Source organism: Monopterus albus, unplaced genomic scaffold, assembly GCF_001952655.1.
Source record: "Monopterus albus unplaced genomic scaffold, M_albus_1.0 scaffold18.1, whole genome shotgun sequence".
Classification (NCBI taxonomy): domain Eukaryota; kingdom Metazoa; phylum Chordata; class Actinopteri; order Synbranchiformes; family Synbranchidae; genus Monopterus; species Monopterus albus.
In genome coordinates this window covers 8,788,233-8,809,389 of record NW_018127898.1, presented here as the reverse complement: position 1 = coordinate 8,809,389, position 21,157 = coordinate 8,788,233, and the positions used below count along the sequence as shown (strand labels likewise).

Below are 21,157 nucleotides of genomic sequence, written 5' to 3'. Positions count from 1 at the left end.
ACATACCTGGCCATCACAACAAAGGTGGAGACATTTTTATAGTAGCAAAGGTTAGGTAGCAATTTTACTAGCCCCATTATGGAGCTAAATATCAGCCTGTCATAGGTGGCTGTAGGTTGTAGGGCAGTTGACCAGGGACCAGGCCAAGAAAACCATTGCAGTGCAGTTATTTACACCATCTAGTACACACCTTTACCCATACACTTGTCCCTGATACTAACTCTTGTAGAAACCCAGAAATCTGTAACTGATGATCTATTGTGAGTGGGGTTTTTTTATAGAGAATTTTGGGAAAGTGGTGAAGCTTTCCACAAGTGGACAGAGGGACAGATGACCCAGCCCGGTCAACAGAAACAAAATCTGATCGTTGCTTTTGGGTAAACCACCCCAGTGACCACACCAAAACAAATGCCTGAAGCAGTTTTGCCCCCAACCCTGAAAAATGAAGGGGATTCTGTACTGCCCTGAGCAAAATTCTGTGCATTTTACTGCCAGGTTGTTGGAAATGGGAAACCGCCTCAGGGAGCTTGAAGTAAGAAAGCAGGTTTCCACATTTACATCTTCCATTAACAAAAAAGAACAAAAACGATATCCCAGAAGTATCTACTGTCATACAGTGGTGCCTTTCAGCATTAACAGTCTTGTTAAGCATCTCATCAGACTTAAGTAATTACCCTGAAGTGATAGTGATGGCATTATTAGTTGTTGGAATCTCCAGTTAAACTGTTTTGGTGGCTGTCGTTCTTGCTGACTCGGGTCCCTGTTGGCACAGGATCTGGCTTTCAGAGTAAATAGGACTACAAAGCTGACAGCTGTCTGATAAATTATGCACAGCCCAGTGTTTGAGAGGTGGATACACACACACAGACATACACGTACACACTGATCCTCGTGCATTTGGGTCCCAGCGGTACAGTTGAGAGGAACTGGAGACTCATTACACTCCTCCACACATTTAGGTTCTGTTTCTGCCCCCGTTCACTCCTCTGTGGGATCTGTCTGTCTCCATCCCATGTGTCTGTCTTCTTCACACTTTCTTTTAACATCCCTTGTGTGAGCTCGCACTCCCTCTCGCCACTCCTGTTTGCTCATCTGGCATCTCCATTAACATGATGGCGCGGTAGCTCCCTCCTCCTCTCATATCCTCGACAGATTAGAAGACTGATATGATGCCTCAAGCCAGAGCCAAATGAAAGGGCCAACATCAACTCACTGGAGGTCTTCTAATCCCTGTCTATGATGGACCAAACCTGTTGACTGTTGCCTGAGACAATGTGTCTCACAGTAAAAGAATGTACTGCCTATGATTTCTGGAATGTCCATAAAGATTAGGGACAGGCAGAAAAATTGAAGCAGTATGCATAAAGAAGAGCCTACATGGTTAGGGTTAGAGAAAGCCCCCAGGTTTGGCTAAAACAGTCTCAAATGAAAAGTACAATGTCATACATGGTACTCAATCCCCAGTTGTCTGCCTGAAAGTCAGGTATTCATTGGACACATCCACCCGCCCCAACCACCACCTTCCTAGTGTTTTTAATGTTCTGTAGTTCTAAACCGTATGCCTTCAATGGACACTAAATGTCAGCTTCCCGATCCACACTTTAGTCCAGTTGGTGGAGATAATATACCATTTTGTTGTTTGCCAAACACTATAAGACACCAAGAATATAAAGGACACTGGGCTGCAATACAAGAAACGCAGGCATGTCATAGTTTTACAGCCATTATTATGACACCACTACACTTTATATGGTGGACCAACATAACTATTTTACATTTTCAAAGAGAGACTAGGCCGTTTTGTTTGTACCATGCAGAGGAGAGTGCACTTTCATGCTCACAAACACATGGGTGTTGTGATATATGTTCACACCAGTGGTTTCACATTATTCCACTAAAGCCCCTTTCCCACTGCCCAAAAAACCCACGTAAACTCACCATGCCTCGGCTTTTGATGGCAGTGGGAATGCAACTACTGGGACAAATGACCCGGGACAAATGACTCTGCAATTGAGAATGGGCCGTTATCCACTTTGCCTCAGCACGCCTCGGCTTGGCAACAACGGGAAAGCCAAACTTGGCTAAACCTGTGAACGTACACAATAAAGCACACAACGTCATCAGCATCTCAGCCATAAATTCCATCCGTCTTCGTTCAGTTAACGTTTTAAAATGGTTCAGTCTAGGCCAAGTTTCTACTGTATACTTTGTAAGATAGACAAAAGAAAATACGAGGACATAACGCTGACCGTCTCACTCGCTTCCATGCTGCTTTGTTTACAACTCTGTTTACCAGTCCACCTATTTGACATCACCAACATGATGACATATGACGTACTAGACGGGAAACAAGCTTGTCTGCTGGAGAGCTGAGCTGGATCGGTCGGGGGTAGGAAAGCCATCAGAAGCCAGTTAAAGGCCAGTTTAGCCAGGTAAAAAAAAAAGCCCCATGTATGCATGATACTTTTGGTGGGAAGGCGGTATAAGACAAAGGTGGTGGTAATACACCAATGCACCAATAAAGGACATGGAAGAGGCAGACTACTGCACACGAACATAAAACTTTAACATTTATAATTACAGTACTATGACTGTCAAACTGTTTCTGTTGTTTTATTGCAAGACACTCCTCAGTTCTGCTAGTTATAACTTAACCCTTTATAATGTGGTACCGTTTGCCTTCAGTTTTTTTGAGGAGTCTGCCTATCCACATACTGTATGTTGGAAAAAGGTCAATTTAAATGGCCTCCTGTTTATGTTGTTCACTATTTGTGGTTTCACCCTACAAAAGTATGAACAGCTGAGGACAACTGAAAGTCTTCTGACCTTTAGTAACATGATGCATAGTGACATTAATCCAGCCTCGGCTGATGCACAAAGCAGTGACACTCTGTAAAGACAAGCCACGCCAGGACGTTCTCTTCATGCATTTACACTAGGCTGCCAATTTAGTCTTCCTCATCATTCTTAATCCCTCCCCCCTCCTCTGTTTCCACCTCATCCTGCCGTCTGGACAGTGCATTAGAAACGTGAGAGGATGTGGACATCTTGCTTTTTTTGCTTGTGTTGTCTCTCTTTGCCATCAGTGTTCTGTTTCTCCCCATGCTATCAATTCCTGCAGAGTCTGCACACCCTATTAGGTTGCCTTTCTAAAAATCCTTTCTCATCTCTAATCAGTGAGCTCACTTCCTACAATAAATGGCTTGGTATTTTTTCCACGTGGGAGGCTGAATTGTTGAGCTAATTCATGTCAGTGGATCTGCAGTGATGCCATTATATGGCCTGAAGATAATTACATCCATTTATATGCAGTTACTCTTTAGTCACATACTGTAAATTTTCATCTAGTAAGTTAAAAGAATCGTTTATATTTTGTTAAGTATGTTGGTAAAAATGCCAAAGTGCAGAACTCACAGTTTTGTAATTTATGGGGAGAGGGGGTCATCGTTTTCCAGACTAGTACATAACACATGTTGTGTTTATGCTCCCGTTTATGTACAGATTAAACAAATGACATACAGTCTTTCATGGTCATTGTTGATTGGATTTGGTGCTTGTTTTGGTGATCATCTTTTCTCTGTTTTGTATCATTGTCGGTTGCCATTGTAGACCGGGACAGCTATTTTTCCACAATTTTCTGACATTTTGTGAATAAACAGTTTAAATAAATAATGAAAATAGTAATTACTTGCCTAGGTAACTGTAAGCATTGTTTCTTTAAACCATATTGTTCAGGTAAACTGTCCATTTTGACACTATGTGAGGAGTGTGGGGAGCTCAGAGGCCAGAAAGACAATTTGTTAGAGAGTTAGAAACCACACAGGCATGAGGTACACCACAGAGATTGCCACCTGATCCCACTCTGACTCTAGTTCAAGCCGTGACTCTTAAACTGGGCCCAGTGGGATGCTGACACAACACCAGGCAGCCTCTATGAATATGAATTGTCCAGCCAAGCATAGAGCAAATACACAAAGCATCACTTTGCTAATTGAGAGTAGATGTGCTAACCTCTAGCCCTCTTGTCTCTATTTAAACAAGCCCCAAATGTTGATGTTTATTGCAACAAACCACAAAACATGATAGTTTGGTCTTGCTCCCACCAAGAGACACTGTCGCCATCTAGGCCAGTAATGAATAAAAGGTGACGTGTGTGTTTCTTTGCTGAGCCCACAGATTCAACCACACCACAGGGACGGAGGAGGAATCTTTTGCCACTAACGAGGGCAAGAAATTAAGCCAGCATTGATAAAATTAAATCTGTGAACATAATGACGGACAGTGTGCAGACTGTTCTCTTGCTCTTTGTGGTTGAACAGGTCCTCACTTGATTTCCCTGCTCCACAGCTTACCGCTGCTTAATATTCAGTAATACATAATTCCCTGCTACCACTGCCGTAGCCTTTGGTGCAATTGATTGTATCAGAGCAGCTTCTCTGTTTTTGTGAATGGGAAAATCTCAACATGAAGGAAGGATTAGCCAGGAATGAGCGCTGGCTAAAACTCCCGGTGATCCCAGCCCCAGGCACTACTGTACTGCTAAGGCAGAATTAGTTTTCATGACCCCCCCACCCCAGCATTCTGTGCAGCTAAGGCTGTGGGAGAAGGCTGAGAATTCATCTGAAGACAGCCTTTGGGTAATAGCTACAAACAGAGATTAAATGGAAATGTGCAATCTCATGAGCTGAATTTTTATCCAAGTGTCTTATGTAAATAGATATTAGAGAAGCTGAATACAAAGAGTATATTCTGATCAAATAAAATAAAAAAAACTTTGTGTGATGCAGGAGTTTTTTTGTTTTGTTTTGTTTTGTTTTTTTTTGCCAGTACATAAAGTGTGCCAAACAAATCTGTGACAGTGCATTTAAAAAAATCATTTGGCAGCATTTCTAGCTAGATATTGTAAATTTGAGACCAAAACACCTCAGAAATACTGTGAATCCAGTCACTCTGCTGTGCAGTATGAGGCCATTCATCTGTACTTTATAAAACTGTAACTGTATTGCAGGGTGCATTTCTTTGTTTTGATCTGCACAGTATAAAAAATGGCCAATTGTAGTTGACTCTGTTTTTTCTTAGTTTTGACCTTTGCTCAGACTTCCTAATTTGCTTTCTTTGACATTTGAAACAATTTACATAAAATTTGTGTGACATTTGACTGTAAACTTTCCAGCCTTGCTAATAATTCATCTGTCTGGAGCTGCGGAAGTGCTGATAGATAGGGATCAGTGGACACATCTGGCAGGAGAAAATACCACTATCACCAGGAGTCAGGGTTTCTCTCAGAGGACCCTCCCCCCTCCGGCCATGAAATCTATCCATCATCCTTCTATCTATCATGTCACTGACATAACCATTTCATCACCTCCTCTGCCTGTGGAAATACAAAGATTTCTATCTTTGACCCCTACAAACCAAAAGATTGCTCCCAGCAGCAGCATTTGTCACCCTTGTTGCTCCTACACAACATTTATCTTTGGCACCAAAGCAAACAGCAGGGCAGATGCCAGGTCGGGCTTATGGAGCCATATCCGCTGTCTTCACGCAGGGCAGCAGGCACCATGAAGGACCCAGAGACCTGTGCCACTTCGCGCTACGCATAAGATAGCCTGCTCTGCTGAGTAAAGTTTGTCCGGCTGCACTGGAGAGAGCCAGCATAAATATTTATCTGGTTTATTTGTTTTCCTGGCTTTGGGCCTGTGTGTTTGGAGAAAAGAATGCTCAGTGTCCCTTTGTGCAGGATTAGAATACCAGAGGTCACAAAGTGCTAGTTTAACTGAGACACAAAAAGGGCATTTTGTAACAGAGTAGTAAAGCCTAGCTTTGGATACATAATTCACAAAGAGGCAATTCAGTGGTTAATCCTCTGGCACTGATAAATGCCATGATGTACTGTAGGTACACACTTCAGATAAAGTCTGGAATTGTCAACAAATATGCTTCGAGACATACAGCCTTTCTGTCACTCAACTGGCACATTGGCTCTAATGCTGCTTATTAATTAAGAAGACTTCGTCTTGCATGATGTTGGCCTGCCCCATTCATGAGCCCCCAACCCCCCCTGGAATAGTCAGTGCAGCTGCTTAATAAACATGAGGGGGTGTATATAGCCAAGCTCTTGCACCAACCTCAGTAAGCTCAGCAGAAGGCTGGAGAGTGTCAGAGAGGAAGGGAGCATGTAAGGCGAGGAGAGGAGGGAGTGTTTGTGTGTGTGTGAGAGACCAGGCAGAGTGGAGAGACACAGCCACACACTGGGGGTGGGGAGTCGGTGCTGTCAGGCAAAGCAGTTGTGTGGCAGTGAAAGAAAGACGGAGCAGACAGAGGGAGTCAGTTCAGAGAGAAGAAGAAGAAAAAGAAGATCTCCGCTTCTTCTCCCTTCCTGCCCGAGTGGCTGGAGGGAGGGCCTGGATGGTGTGATCTCCCCAGCCATGGGATGCAGCCTCTGTACCCTGCAGAAGCCCGAGGAGCAGTATAAACTACTCTATGAAGTTTGTCAGGTACTGTGAATAAACCTCAGGAAGAGTTTTTGAGACTCACTCATATGCTTTTAGGTTGTCTTGTTGTACTTTGCAAGAGCCACGGTTTATTTCAGTATTTCATGGAGTTTGCCGACTTTGAGTGGGGCTAGAGTTTGCTCTGCTTGTGTCTCTGGGTCACTGGCTGAGTGGGAGTAGAATGAAGTGAAGTGGAGCTGCTGGCTCCTGCAGCTGAGCGGCTGAACTCTGGGCGCAGGGGTCAGCGAGAGGTGGCGAGCTGTGCTTAAAGGAGGGGGTGATGAAGAGGTGACAGCTCTGTCAATGCGTCTGCTAGTGTGTGCCGATCACTGCCCACCTCCTCATTGTCAGCTGAATGCTGAGTCTGAGCTTTCCAAGCTTTAACCCCTGTTTGACTCACTGAAGTTTATATTTAACACCCCACTGCTTGTTTTGCACATTTGTTTCACAAAAGAAAATAGAGCAGGTGTGTTATAGATGCACGATTCACATACTGGGAGAACAGGGTTTGTCATTTTAATTAGTACATGCATACAGTCCTGATAAAGTTTTGAAACCGTTAATGAATGACTAAAAACTGATCAGCGTTTCTTTTGTTTGTTTGTTTGTTTGTTTTGATGTGCTGTGCGATGGATAATGTGGTTTTATTTACTTTATTGTTGTTGCTTGTCTGTTTTCACTTTGCTGCAAACTAAATTTCCCCTCTTTTTGATTGATTGACTGGGTTATAATTGAAAACAAATTGACAGATTAATAATCCTTAGTTGCCACAGTCCTGATATTCAAACTACCCTCATCATGTAGGAAATACAGTATATGAATTTTCTGTTGGATTTATTTGGAAAAATCTTGATTGATTTTTTTTTTTAGTGAACTCAAATTGAAAATGATCAAATGCAGTTTTTTTGACAGATTTTCCCAAAGGCCTTTCAGAAATTCAGAGCAGTGAACTATCTTCAACCTTTCTGTCTGCACTCTCTCTGCCCTCAGATGAACTCAGCATGAACCCGCCTTCACCTCTGCTCTCAAAATCATTAATCACTGTAAACTGTAGCATAAAAAGCAAAATGTTTGCTTCTGAAGTCAGAATAAAGTCTGGCCGGCTCGATGAATCATTATGTATTCCTTCATGGAGAACGTGTGTGTATATCATTTGTTGTGTGAGTGGCATGTGGTGGCCCAGAACGAAACCTTCAGCGTGTTGCCATCCTCTGTTCTTCCCAGGCTTCGCTGTGGTGTCAGCTTTAATTGAGACAACACACTCACACAGTGCTGGTTTATTCATCTGAGAAGGAATTCAAGTACCAGTTTGTTCTATTGAGCGAAAACACTACACTGACCCGTCTGACAGCAGACAGCTGACAGCTCTGATAGACTGTGTTGCACGTCTTTGAGGACTGGTTTCTGTAACAAGCTCAGATCTGCTTTGCTTTTCTTTGTTTTTTATTTCCCTCCATAATGTGCCCCAGCAAAGTGTTATCCTCCAATTACACCAAATTACATCCCCATGTACTGCACAGGGTGCTGAGTAGCTAGCGACTGAGCGTAATGATCAAGCTCTCTGTGGATCTCGCTCATTATTTTCCCCTAAAAAAAACAGCTCCCTCCCGTCATCTCGCTCATTATTTTCCCCTAAAAAAACAGCTCCCTCCCGGGGAAGATAACAGGAGGAACCTGACATTGTGCCTGCTGATGGTTCAGCTTTGATCAGGTCTGTTCAGGAAAGAAAGGGACTAAAAGGTTTTGGCTTGTCTCAGAGAAAAGGTGGGTGTTATTCAGTGGCATAATATATGGATTATGAGTGTTGATACCAGGGTCAGAAAGCCTTCCACTTGTCCGCCCACAAGCAACCGCAAGCACAAACATTGTGTGTGGGCTGGCAGACGACAGTCACGTCTTTTGTGCCGCCTCCTCTTCAGTCACAGTGTCATCTCACCTGTCAGTTACTCTGGATGGGCAGGTCCTTCACCTTTCTCTGTTTGTCATACAGCAGTCGGTTACTCACTCTGCCACTGTGGAGAAAGTCAGTGCGCTGGTTTTAACATCACAAGTCATTTTGATTCCCCCAGACAATCGCCAACCCCAGATAACAGCAGAGATAGCACAGATGATTTCTGCTGCACCATGTGGACTGTGGTTTTTTTCCTATAATCTGTCTTAAAAGGTTGGTGATAGTCATTCTCTTGGAAGACTCAGACATTTGTCTTTCCACCCAAGTCTTGCACAGGATGCCTTTTCTTTTCATAATTACAAGGACATTTTTCAAAGATGGAAATTGTAAAAAAAAAATTTCATTAATTAATTAAAATTTAAAATTTAAAGGCTGCAACTAACCATTCATTTCATTCTCAGTCTATGAAATGTCACAAAATAGTGAAAAATGCCAAAAATGCCCCTTATTTTTCCAAAGACCAAGGTGATGTCCTGACTTGTCTTACCAACAGTCCACAACCCAAAAATATTTGTGATCACATGAAACAGAGAAAAGCAAAACTATGTACAAATAAAAGCAAGACATACCTTCAATGATCAAAGAATTCATCGAAACAAACAACTCATTACTGCAGCTCCACTTTTCTGTCGTTGATTTTCAAAGAAAAACAAAGCTATGCAATATTCAACCACATCCGTTTTTGCATTTAACATGTAATAAACAAAGGAACTGAAAGGTATATACATTTTTTACAGTTGTCCATCAGATGGAGAAGCATACCTCTAGTTAGGATGTCTTTGTGGTAGTTAAAAGGCAGCACTGGCGATTAGAGACGTGTATTGAAGTTGTACTGAAACTGATGTTTAATCATTACATATACCCTACTAAAATGTGCCAGGTTCAGACTTATTGTGTCTGACTGGCCATGATTGCATTCACCATGTATATCCAAGTGCTGCAGGTTATGTAAGGGTTATTATAAATATCCAGGGATGCATTGATCTAATGCAGGGGTGGCCAACCCCGGTCCAGTTGGAAAACAAGCAGGGCCACCGGCCCTCAAGGACCGTGATTGGCCACCCCCGATCTAATGGGATAGATTGGTATTCTGACTTTATTAAGCAGACTATAGATAGGACAGTTTCTATGTCTGGGTCATTATAAAATTCAAAGTGAATACATTTGTCAATAACCCTATACACTATGTAGTAAATCATGCAATGTGCTGTGGGCTCCTTGTGAGAGGTAGGTTTGTGCTGTGGCCTCAGGCATTTTCCTTTCCTGTGACCCCTCCTTGTCATCTCTTGACACTTTTTCTGACAGACTTGAGACTTGATCTGGACTTGCCCTGGAAATCTCCAGAACCAATGAATTCCTACCTTTCTGTGGCTGTTCATTGTGCAGTAGTGAGCACATCCCTGGCTTGAACCTCTGGAGAGATTCTGGGAGGTCTTTACTGGTAATACAGACAGATCCTAGTGATCAGAGAACCTGGCAGAGCGCCCACTCTGCTCCCCCATCATCTCTCTGAGGACTTAATAATCCATGAACACTTCAGATCTTTCCACTTCATTAAACACCTTGGCTCACACTCCCATGCTGGAAGCATGAAAAATATGGTTTTACAGCTTCATAAAAATCAACAGACTGCACATCATTTTTTTACCTTGAGGGATTTTATCAGTCCTGGCAGGATTGGATACACTCGCTTGGTTAGTTAACTTTAGCCGTCTGTTTGGATACAATTAAGAGCTTTGGGATCCGCATACATGATGTTCTCAAAGGAACCGCACTGCTGTGAATTCTTGTTTAGCGAGTGTCAAAAGCACCATCAAATATTGTTAAGGTGTATTAAATGCAGCCAGCACAGTGTTCAAGGTGAGCACTTTCCCTTCCTGTTACGATCCTTAAAGGCCTGAGCCGTGGCAAGCTTAGTGCTCCCTTTTAAACTTGACCCTTCTGACAGCAGTGAGCCCCTCTGGCCTTTCCTCAAAGCTAAAGGTAAGCGCCATGTGGAGATGTAAGCTCAGCTACTTTTGTCAGGGACTTTGAGGTAGAGGCCTTGGAAACTCTGTTTGACAGAGTCTTAACCTCTCCAGAAGCACGCTGTAATGGCTGTGGCACCGTGCTGTGGCTTGTACAAGGCCCAGAGCTTAATTAGAGCCTCAGCACAAACTGGCTATTGAGGCTCTCATCCGTACTGAACTGATCTGGACGAAATCCATTACTTTCTGAGTTCATGCTCTCTTTGTCATTTTTTCTCTCTGTTTCCTGCAGAGGAACCACATCTCAAACCAAAAATGATTGATCTGCTGAGCAAAATTTTACAAATGAGCAGGCCAGAACATTTCACTTTCCAACTGCCAGCACCTAATTAGCCATATATCTGATTGAAGGGTGCAAAGTTGTCAGCCTCAGTTCAAGAAGCCATGTTTTCTTAGGACCAGATGGTCTCAGTGTGTCATCTTCTGGACCAGACAGACAGAAAAATGAGATGGAAATGTTTATACAAGACAGCTCCTCGTGCCTCTCAACCCCCATTGTCAAAGCAGGGGAACTTGCGGAGATGCAGCTCGGCCCGCTCGGCCTCTGGCCCCTGTAATGAGGCTCGACACAGACGGCATACAGAGACAAGAGACAAAGCAGGGATCACCAGCGCCAAGCACAGCCAGCAGAGCCTGACACTGTGTGTTTTTAATCACGGCTAAGATCAGCCCTGGTGTGCTGTCACATCTGTTAAACAGTGGAGCAGGTGGCTGGCCGCCACAGGGGAGCACTCACAGGAGCCCGTGTTCTTACTGTCAATCCAGAGCAAATGACAGAGAGGGATCACAGCCACTGAGACACAATAAGATCCGGACATTACTGCAAGGACAAAACTGAGACTGCCCAAAGCAGCCTGTCAATTAGCTTTGACAGCATATTGAAACATAATGTTGTTGTCAAAAAAGTACAGTACTAGTCAAAAGTAACATTTTCTCACCCCGTAGAGTCATGCAATCTTTATAACAAGATCAATTTTAGCTGAAATGATTACAGCAATCACATGTTATATATAGAAATATGGAATGGGAGCTATGGCGACACATACACTGAGATTATATTTGACAACCATCAGAGGTTTTTGCTAGTTTGAATTGCACTTTAGTTTCACTTTATTCATTCACTCTGGCATAAGGTTTATATTAGTTAGGAGGAGTAGACATTTAGTTTTTTTCTACACCTTGAAAATTGTAGTAATGTTGATTGTTTTTGCGTTTTCAGGCTTTTTTTGATGATACATCTTCTGTTTTTTCAGGTATTTAATTAATGAATTAGCCCAAAATTCACATCCAGTAGTCTTCTCTATAAAATGTTCTTTCAGTAAATTTTCACCAAATGTAAAATGTCTTCATATACAGTACCCTGATGGGAGTCATCCATATAAAGACGTCACTCAGTGCAGATGTCATCTATAAGGGGCTCAGTGCCATTATAGTTATGTGTCAGATATAATTATCAGACCCCATGAGTCTTATATTGCAAACCATTTTTATTAACCCTTGAATGACAGGTACTCTTACGTCCTCCACCAGCAAGCAACCACTATCACAAGACAAGCCAGGGCAGTTTTATTAGCACAGCACATTTCATGCAAGGAGGCAACTCAAAGTGCTTTGCATAGGCAGAGAGAGACATTAACAGCATTAAAAACAGCAAGCATTCAAGCCAGATTAAAATCTGTTAGAATAAAATAAAGATTAAAGTAAAATCAAATGAAAATAAAAACAAAGACAAAATAAAAGGTCTGAAACACGACCATCTAACTATTTAGTGTGGATGAATAAGTTGCCCTTAATGCAACACAGGAAACAAAAGAAAGCAAAGGAATGGGAAAATTTTTCAGTTTAGACTTGAAAGTGTCTTGGGGCACATTTAAGGTCCTCAGGAAGCAGGTTCCATCTGCGCGCAGCATAGTAGCTAAAAGCAGCTTCACCCCATTTGGTTCTGGCTCCAGCTTCTACTGCTTCCTCGGCTCTCAGAGCCCTGCTGGGTTTGGATTCTTTAAGGAGAATCCAAAAATATTTTGGCCCCATACTGCTGAGGGATCTACACAACAGCAGTAGCACTTTAAAATCTATCCTGTAGGTGACTGATAGACAGTGTAAGGATTTAAGAACAGGAGTGATGTGCGCAGTTCTCCTGGTTTTTTTGTTAAAATTCTGGCAGCAGTGTTCTGACTGAGCTGAAGTTGTCTAAGTCTTTTTGGGAAGACTAGACAAAGACTGTTACAATAGTCCAGCCTGCTGGAAATGAATGCATGTACACTATGAGTTTCTCTAAATCTTGTCTGGAGCTGATTCAGTTATGGCCTTCATGTGACTGGTGAAGCTCAGGTCAGAATCAGTTATGACACCAAGATTTCTAACTTGACTTTTTGTCTCATATCAGACTGAGCAATAAGCTTCATTCGTTCCTTCTTGCTGCCAAAAACAATAACTTCAGTCTTGTCTTTATTTCTCTGGACATGGTGAGAGAGACAGAGATTATTACTTTTGCTAGGTACATTGCAAACACATTGGCTGGAATAGAAAACTCAGCACAATTCTGACCCATATTGGTTTCCCAGATGGGCTTTAATGGTGCGCTGTACCGATGAGTCAGTCTGTTCTTTTTAAAAGGAGACATGAATGTTATGGTTTCGGCTTTGTCCACATCCACCAGGAGTTCAGGGGTAACCTCATCTTGAATAGTGCTTTACAGTGCTTTTAAATTTGCATCAATCAACTATTTTATGAGTTCATTAACCTAATAGTCACTGTAGGAACATGATTAGGAGTTTGCTGATTGCAAAATTAGTGTACATACATGCCTCATTTGCGTGTGTATACACCATGTTGATGAATAAAACATGTGTGGCCCATGTGGACTATGAGCAGTTGTTCAACAGCTCCAGCTTGTGGGGTGCATTTGAATGATTAAGGATGATTATTTCTCATTATCAGGCTGTAAAAAGGAGTCTGCACTGTGATGCTCCTCTTCTGATTCACAGCATTATGTGTCAGGAACAGCATGATTTAGACTTGGCTATGGGTGCCACCCACTTGGTGGGAGCTGTGATCCCTCCCTGGAGATGGAACGTAATGTGGCTTTATCGTATTTGGGGTTTTTTCGTGTTTGACTGATGTGTAGCCCACCTCTGCTCCTTCTCCTCCACCGGAGTGCAGCTCTGTGCAGCTCTGTTTGATCACTGCTGGAGCAAACTTGACTTTGCTGACTTGAACAAATAGATTTGGCTCCGGCAATGAGCTTAAAGTGATGTCACTTCTCAGAGGGACTATGTATGTTTATTGTGTGGGTCCAGGTGAGGCTGGCCAGAGGAGCAGCCTGGGCTAGTGTGGATGACACAACCTTAGGTCAGCTCGTTTGATCGTTCTACCTCTCTCTCTCGCTCTGCAGTCTGGGACAGAGAACAATGTACAATGTAAAACATTAGGTTTTTTATTCAAAGCTACGAATGAAACAGGTGATTGTTAAAGGGCTTAATAGTTCAAGAAAAGGTGTTCCAGCAACTCCCTCAGACACACTCCACACTCCCCCCGACAGCCGTATAGGCCAGAGAGTGGCGGCAGTATACTGGAAGTGATATGGCTTCTTAATTGATCACACAGCGTCCCGTGCTTAAATCAGATTAGGTGAAAGTAAACAGTGGTGTCTCTTTCAGACAGCACTGAGTTTTTAGCACTGTGCTCTGTAATCCTCAGTAAGCTCGCATGCTGTGGTAGATAAAGACCACTGTGTTTTCACGCCTCGTGCCACAGAGAGTTTTCTGTTCAGTCAGCTAAAAGAACAGTATGTGCAGATACCAAAGACACATCCACACACACTGGGAAAGCATTGACTGGTCCTTGAATTTTCTTTCTTTCTTATGAAAGTGAAATAAAAGGGAATTAACTGTGTTTCTAGATAGAGTGACCCACATTCAGACTGCCGCTCAAACACTATACAGGGCCCCCAAAAATAAGCCTTCATGTCTTCATGCTTCCTGTCACATCAGCACTTCCCTCTGTTCCAAAATAAAGACTTTGAAGAATTCATCCAACCAGAAAGAGAAAGCGAGCTCCTTGGCTCTTGCTCTTTAAAATGCTTGTCTGTGTAGTGAGGGTTCCAGGGTTTTTCTCTCCCCACTTCTGAAAGGCTCCATTTGACTGGCAGAGTTTCCACTTCGTTCAATTCACTGCTTCCCCAAAGAAGAGAAACAGTGGCTCTTTAATGATGCTCTGCTCCTCCTTAATTATGTGGTTATTGAATGGCTGTATCAAAGACTAATGTTTCACAGCACAGTAAATTAATTGACTTAGGACCTAATATCTGGGTGATAGAGTGGAACACAGTTGGCACAGTGGCTTTTTAAATGGTAGCTTTCTGTCAGTGAAGCCAATTTTTAACAAGGTATTCAAATGTAGGCTGTTGATACTTAACACATGTGCAGGAATAGATCGCTGATTGTTTTCTAACCTCCTACATTTGTCAAGTCACGCCTATAACTAGGCACAGCAGGGCTGTCATTGTCCACATGTTGAAGCAGTGTGCATGAGGCTGTTAGAGAGATACTCATCATTTTAGAAAGTTTGGAGTCTTTTTGGAGTTTTTTTTGCTTTACTGATAACAACATGAGAGATTAAACTGTTTTCTGCACTAACATAAGCTGCTAACATTAACATGTCCAGCTAACTTGTGTGTTGCCTACAGTAACAGGAATATTTCACTCATTAATTTGCATTTAATAAAAAAGAGTCCTGTTCACTCATTCAGCTCATTTAGCTATTCAGCTTTAGCTGATAAAATCAGTGACAAATGTCAGCTCCGCCAACTCTGTCGGCTAGCTTTTGTCTACCTCATTCTGAAATTAAAGGCGTGTTGTTTATGTACCAACAAACTCACTGTTGTCATTGCAAACTGCATAAAGCATATTGGTGGGTAAAGCTTGCAACAATAACTGAGGGGTACAGGCCTTGAAGAATTCAATTTTATTATTATTTATACTTATTATTGCATTCATTGGTTTTTTTTGTTGGATAAGAAAGCTCATCTTCAGTGAGATTACCTGAATATATAATAAATTGAATAAAACAGAAATGAAAACCATAGGTAGCCTCACCTCATCTAGCAGAATGAAAAGAAAATCATGAAAGCAATTGCTAGCCTGCGGCCAAAAATGCTCATCTGCCAGGCAGCGGGCTCAATCGCTGGATAGAGACACGTACACAGACTCCCGCATCAACAGCTGCGATCCAGCTTGATGTGAGTTCCAGGAAAGATACTGTGCCGATAGCTCACAGCACCACTTACCCCTGCTGCCCCTAATTATTACCCAGAAGTCTGAAGACTGACAAAGCCATTGCATCAGGCATGGTGGAAAACTGAAGTCCTGACTTGTTCTGTAATGGCCACATCCTGCGTCTAGATGCAGGTCACCTGTTGCTCTAAAGGTTATATTTGTGATGCACGGTTAATGAAATGCGATAAGTAAAGAAAATAAATAACAATTTACACGGCTGAGTAAATTCTTAACTGTGACTTTGTCCTAATTAGTATTTATTTACTTAGGGCCTCGCTGTCCTTTTGTCTGTAAAACAAATTTAATAGATACCACTCTTGGATGGATGCATCAGAAGCTGACTGGAGAGTTATTTCTGCATGTCAGTCGGTATTGTGTTGTGTGAACATAAACACAGCAGCTTATGTGTTGCTCAAACCTGGTTTTTGAATAGAGTTAAGGATATATTAAATCTAAACTAGAACTGTCAAAGTCTCTTTTTTTTTTTTTGGCTACATTAGCTTGTTGTAAATTTTCTGTTCTTCACAAGCAGCTGAACTGCAGCTATGTTAAGGCGCGGGGTTAACATGGCATAGCTGGGGAGCTCAGCGGCGGCGAACCATTGTGTATTGTTTCGGGGGAGTGCTGTGTATTTTTTCCCAGTGTGCTGCAAAGGGCCGCTCCGTGTCAGAGGTGAGCGCAGTGAATGGAGGCCGTGGGATGCCCTCCACAGCTGGAAGGAGACTCCCCCCATTGAGAGCACTGAGGCAGAATGCACCAAGCTCAACAAGACAGGGCTAATGTCATTGTCTCTGGGTCACTGCCTTCAAGTAGCCCCGGGATTCCTGGCAACCAGGTTTGACTGTAGCATGCAGAGAGGAGAAAGCACAAAGGCGCCTGTATTCCTCAGCTGATGTACAACATCATGGTTTGCTCTGTGGAAAGATAAGATGGTTGAAGATGTGATTTCAGGAAGGTTTATTATTGATAAGTAACAACAAATAGGAATTTAGATGTCTTCTTTTATATTGTGATAGTACTTGATGTGTTTGTTTCATCTCACACTCAGTGCCAGTTTTCCATTTCTTCTTGTATCTTAAATTTCAAGGTTCTTTTTAAATATTCTTCAGTATGAGAACTCACTTTTCTCCATGTCAAATTATTCAGAACAAGCTGCAAATAAATGAGCTATTAATTTTTTTGTACCAAGTTTTGATGTAGAAGAAGTAGAGGCTTTAATCCACTGAGACGATCCATTTATCCAGCAGGCCTGGGCTTAGCATTAATCTGCTCTGGTTGTTAGTGGGCACATAGCTTCTTCTGACTCCTGCATTAAATTCCATCCTTTTCCTGCCTTCTTTCTCTTTTCTCTAAGCATGCATAAGCTGGATGCCTTTGGTTTCTCTACAGTATGTACTCCTTTATATGTGCTCAGCTTTTACACCGGCTGTGTCAAAGACAGGTTTTGTATATGTACTGCTTTCATGCCCTGGAGCCAGTTTCATACTGCTGCTCCTCCTGATGGGCAGCACCACAGTTAGGTCGGCAAACTACGCCATGAATTCGAATGAAACAGCGATAGCTGGAGGCCGTCCCACAAAGTCACGTTTATCAGAAAATGAATCCTCAAACACAGACTTGCATGTGTGACATCCTATCAAAGCTCTTAACATATCCAGGGACCACAAACCAACAATCTTTGTATGATGTGGTAATTGAAAGTGGAACAGCAGCTCTGTTTAAAGCCTGATAAAACAGAGGGCCAGTGTGGTGACCCAGGATGCAATATACATGCAGACGGTTGTTCATAAAGTTCACTAGTGCTTGCTTTGAGTTTTACATCTGCTCTTTTTGTTCACACTATAGTTGTTCTAATAAACTTCAAGTGACATGATGTTATATAGGCCAAAGCGAAATAACCTCAAATTTAATTTAAAGTCTCACTGGATTCATTGACATATTCAGTTGAGAGTAAGGACGTGTATATGGTCTGCTCTCGTCTTTCATCAGCACAGAGAGGCTTTAAGTGGCTCAAACAAAGTTAATTAGCCCCCACTCTGCAGCACACTGCTACCTTTAGCTTCAAATGAATCTTCTCAGGTTAACACGCGGCACCCGCTCCACTGTCTCTGACAGGAGGTCAGATTTATCTTCTGCTGTGAAATTAGTAAGCTAAATGAGGGCTCCTCCATGCAGCCTCAGCTAATGACCTTGATTAATTAAAGGGAAACTCTTCCTAATTAAGGTCTTATTCTGCTTGGTCTGACTGGGACCCTGTAAAACAAGCTGAAGGAGTAATGAGCCATTTCTCAAACAGGATATTAGGTGGTCACAGTGCTTCTTGTGAGGCCTTAATCATCTGAGATAATGATTAGATTACTTTGGCATAATGAATATCCTCTCTAGTCTAAGAGATCACAGCACCAGTGAAAAAACTATTTTTGCCTCTTTTGCATCAGTGTAATGACTTTTCTCTCTCCAGTTTTTTGGATCCATTAATGAAATTATGTGCAGCTCTTAATGAAAAATGCTGCTTTGTTTCTCTCTGTTTTTTTCCAGGTCAATGGCAAGGATCTGTCCAAGGCCACCCATGACCAGGCAGTGGAGACCTTCCGCACCGCCAAAGAGCCCATCATGGTCCAGGTTCTGCGGCGGGACCCGCTCTCCAAACTGCTCAGTCCAGCCGTTGACACCCAGGTCTCGGACATCAGCACCCAGACGGACATCACCCTCCAGCACATCATGGCCCTTACCACACTGCCTCCCTTTTCACCCCACATGACAGAACTGGAGGAGTACCTGCTTCCAGAGGAGTAAGTATCAACTCAGTTTATGAACAACTAGAGAGCAGACATGCATGACATCTCCAGCCAGTTCATGTCTAAGTAGAGTTGTCTTCACCTCTTCCAGGCACAGTAGTGTGATGTTAGACTAGATGGCTTAGAAGCTGAACCACAAGTATGCAGAGCAGCCAACATAGTATGTTTTGATGCAGATAGTTTTGTACTTAAGTAACATTTCGAAAGCAGGACTTGTACTTGAAACAGAGTATTTTGCACTGTTGTATTGCTGCTTTTATTTAACTAAAGGATCTGAGTACTTCTTCCACCACTGCTGGTGAGTGTATTTCTACAGGTACATGCAAGTCATCAGGGAATTTTATGGTTGATGGGAGAAATCTGTATCTATTGCTTAGATAAGGAAAACAGAAATTCTTTTTCATCATTAGAGAAATGGATAGTGGCATAAATCTGGCACAGCTGAGTTGCTGGACTCATGTCAGACTAGGGATGAATGAAGCGTTAGGGTGTGTTCAGGAAGACAGTGTGTGAAAAAATGACCACCTCTGTTATATGAAAATGAGACCGCGAGGAGGTGCCCACACCAGATTGCTCTAGTCAGAAACTTGAACCTGGCTTAGCTTTTGCCACACTGCAATGCAGCATCATCCCATCCCTCGAGGCACTTCAGTGGCCAATCCAACGCATTCGGATAGATTATTTTGTAGAATGCCGTGTTTTTACTGTTTACCTCACAATCCTTGCAGTGGAAGAAGGTTGACTGAACTGACAGCTGCTGTGGAGTAAAAAAACAAAACAGTTGCAGTGTGTTAAGGATTATTAAGTACATTTCCATAGCCACTTGTTAGCAACCACACATAAAAGTAATAAAAATTACAAGTGGGGTATTTACTGATGTATTTTATGTCGTAAACCAAAACGTGAAACTGTTTTGGCCTTGAGTTAACCACAGACTTTATTTCAGGCGTCTAATCAAAGATCCATTCAAAGAGCCTATTGGCTTCAGGCTGAGGGTACCTGAAATGCAAAAATACTAACTCAGTTCTGGGCTTTAGGACTCAATACTGTGGCACTAAAGTCCACTTTAAATGAGAGGATACAAGAAGCCTGGTAAAACTCATCAATGTTAACAAGGTCACTTTACTCTCAGGCAAAATTAGACCTTTCCCCTTAACAGTGAACGAAGTGAGCAGTGCTTTATCTTGTTCTCCAGACCACACCGCTATGATCACATGGGATGTGTCTGACGTTTGAAGGGAGAATGCCCCTGTCACTCATGGGAGATGGCAACTCCTCCCGGGCTCACAGCCACATTACAGTGATGGTCCTATTCATTTGTATTTGCATATTTCCAAATTGCATCCAGTGTGTGTGTGTGTGTGTGTGTGTGTGTTAGGCCCTGGAGCTCGGAGAGTCTCGCTACATGTTACACTCCATGGCAGCAGTAGTTGCCCTTTAATGAACTAGTGTGATTTCTTTAATTGATTTCTGGCTAAATTTAATAACACAACAGGTTAATTTGTGATTAGCCTGCAGGTGTAGCTTCAGTATAGTTGATTCAGTAATGATTTCTACATGTTCCTATTACCTCCTCTCTACTTCTCATTTAATTTTTAACCTCTGGGGCAAAATGAAATCCAGATTAACAGATAGTACAGGTTTTATCTTTGAATGTGTGCATGTTAACCTAGCATTCTGCTTTTTTCCAAATTTGTCTTACATTCTTTTTTTTCTCAGGCATCCTCCTGGGCATGCATACTTTGACCCCAGTGATTTCCTGGAGGGCATACAGCAGGACATAGAGCGTGAGGAGCTGGAATATGAGGTACACATTTTGTCCATTCTTCCACTGTCTTCTCAGCAAATGCACTCATACAGCAATGCGTTATTATCTTATAAGTAGACCTGAGGTCGCCACTGTGTCTCCAGTCCAATGTCCTCAGTAGTGACCACAATTCCAGATATATCATAGTTATTGATGTGGTACTCTCCTTACATACAGTCCCTAAGATGTAGGCCAGACAGGAATTGAGTTGCTGGTTTGTTCCAGCAGATGCACAAGGCCGACATCATTACTTATTAGTGACAAGGCCTAATAAGTCTTCCTCAGCTCCTACACAGCAGAGATGGGGCCCGGTGGATAATTAGATGGCACAGATAATAGGTCTGCAATGATGCATCTGATGATGCATGCTAACAATACCTGGATGAGGCTGTGATGAAGTCTCTGTTGTGCTCCTTCAGTGACCTCTACTACCACCTAACCCCCCAACCATTACACCCCAGCCACCTACTGCTTGATATTAATAACATCCATGGAGGAACTATGAGGCTCAGAGCAGAAAGGTGAAGCTGAGGGCAGCTAGTGGCATATGCGCAGCAGACAGACTAATCCCACTGTCCTTGATGAGTGACTCTCTGGCTGAAAAATGAGCCAGTGATCCTCTACATCACATCAGCTTCATATAATTTCCCATCATCATGTTTTGCCACTCCATGTGTTGTGTTGTTTCTAATTTGCACTGCAGTATATTAGAAATAATAGGATGTCTATAAAGGGGTTTATTAATATATATATTGGAAATGTCCTGCTAACCTTTCTGTAAATATCTGTGAAATATTTGAGTTT

The 21,157-nt window shown here is 42.4% G+C and overlaps 1 protein-coding gene across 3 annotated transcripts in view; it reads left to right on the top strand.

The window, feature by feature from the left end:
- Positions 1-21,157, top strand: part of pdzrn3b (PDZ domain containing RING finger 3b) — a 95,796-nt gene that overhangs the window by 69,787 nt on the left and 4,852 nt on the right. For 2 of the 3 annotated variants that reach the window (XM_020593074.1, XM_020593071.1), the window contains 2 exons: positions 18,287-18,540; positions 20,266-20,353. In XM_020593074.1, coding sequence (XP_020448730.1) covers positions 18,287-18,540; positions 20,266-20,353 — 342 coding nt within the window. Of the gene's footprint in view, positions 1-6,192; positions 6,498-18,286; positions 18,541-20,265; positions 20,354-21,157 lie in introns of those variants that run through there. The other variant, XM_020593073.1, reaches the window with a different exon arrangement.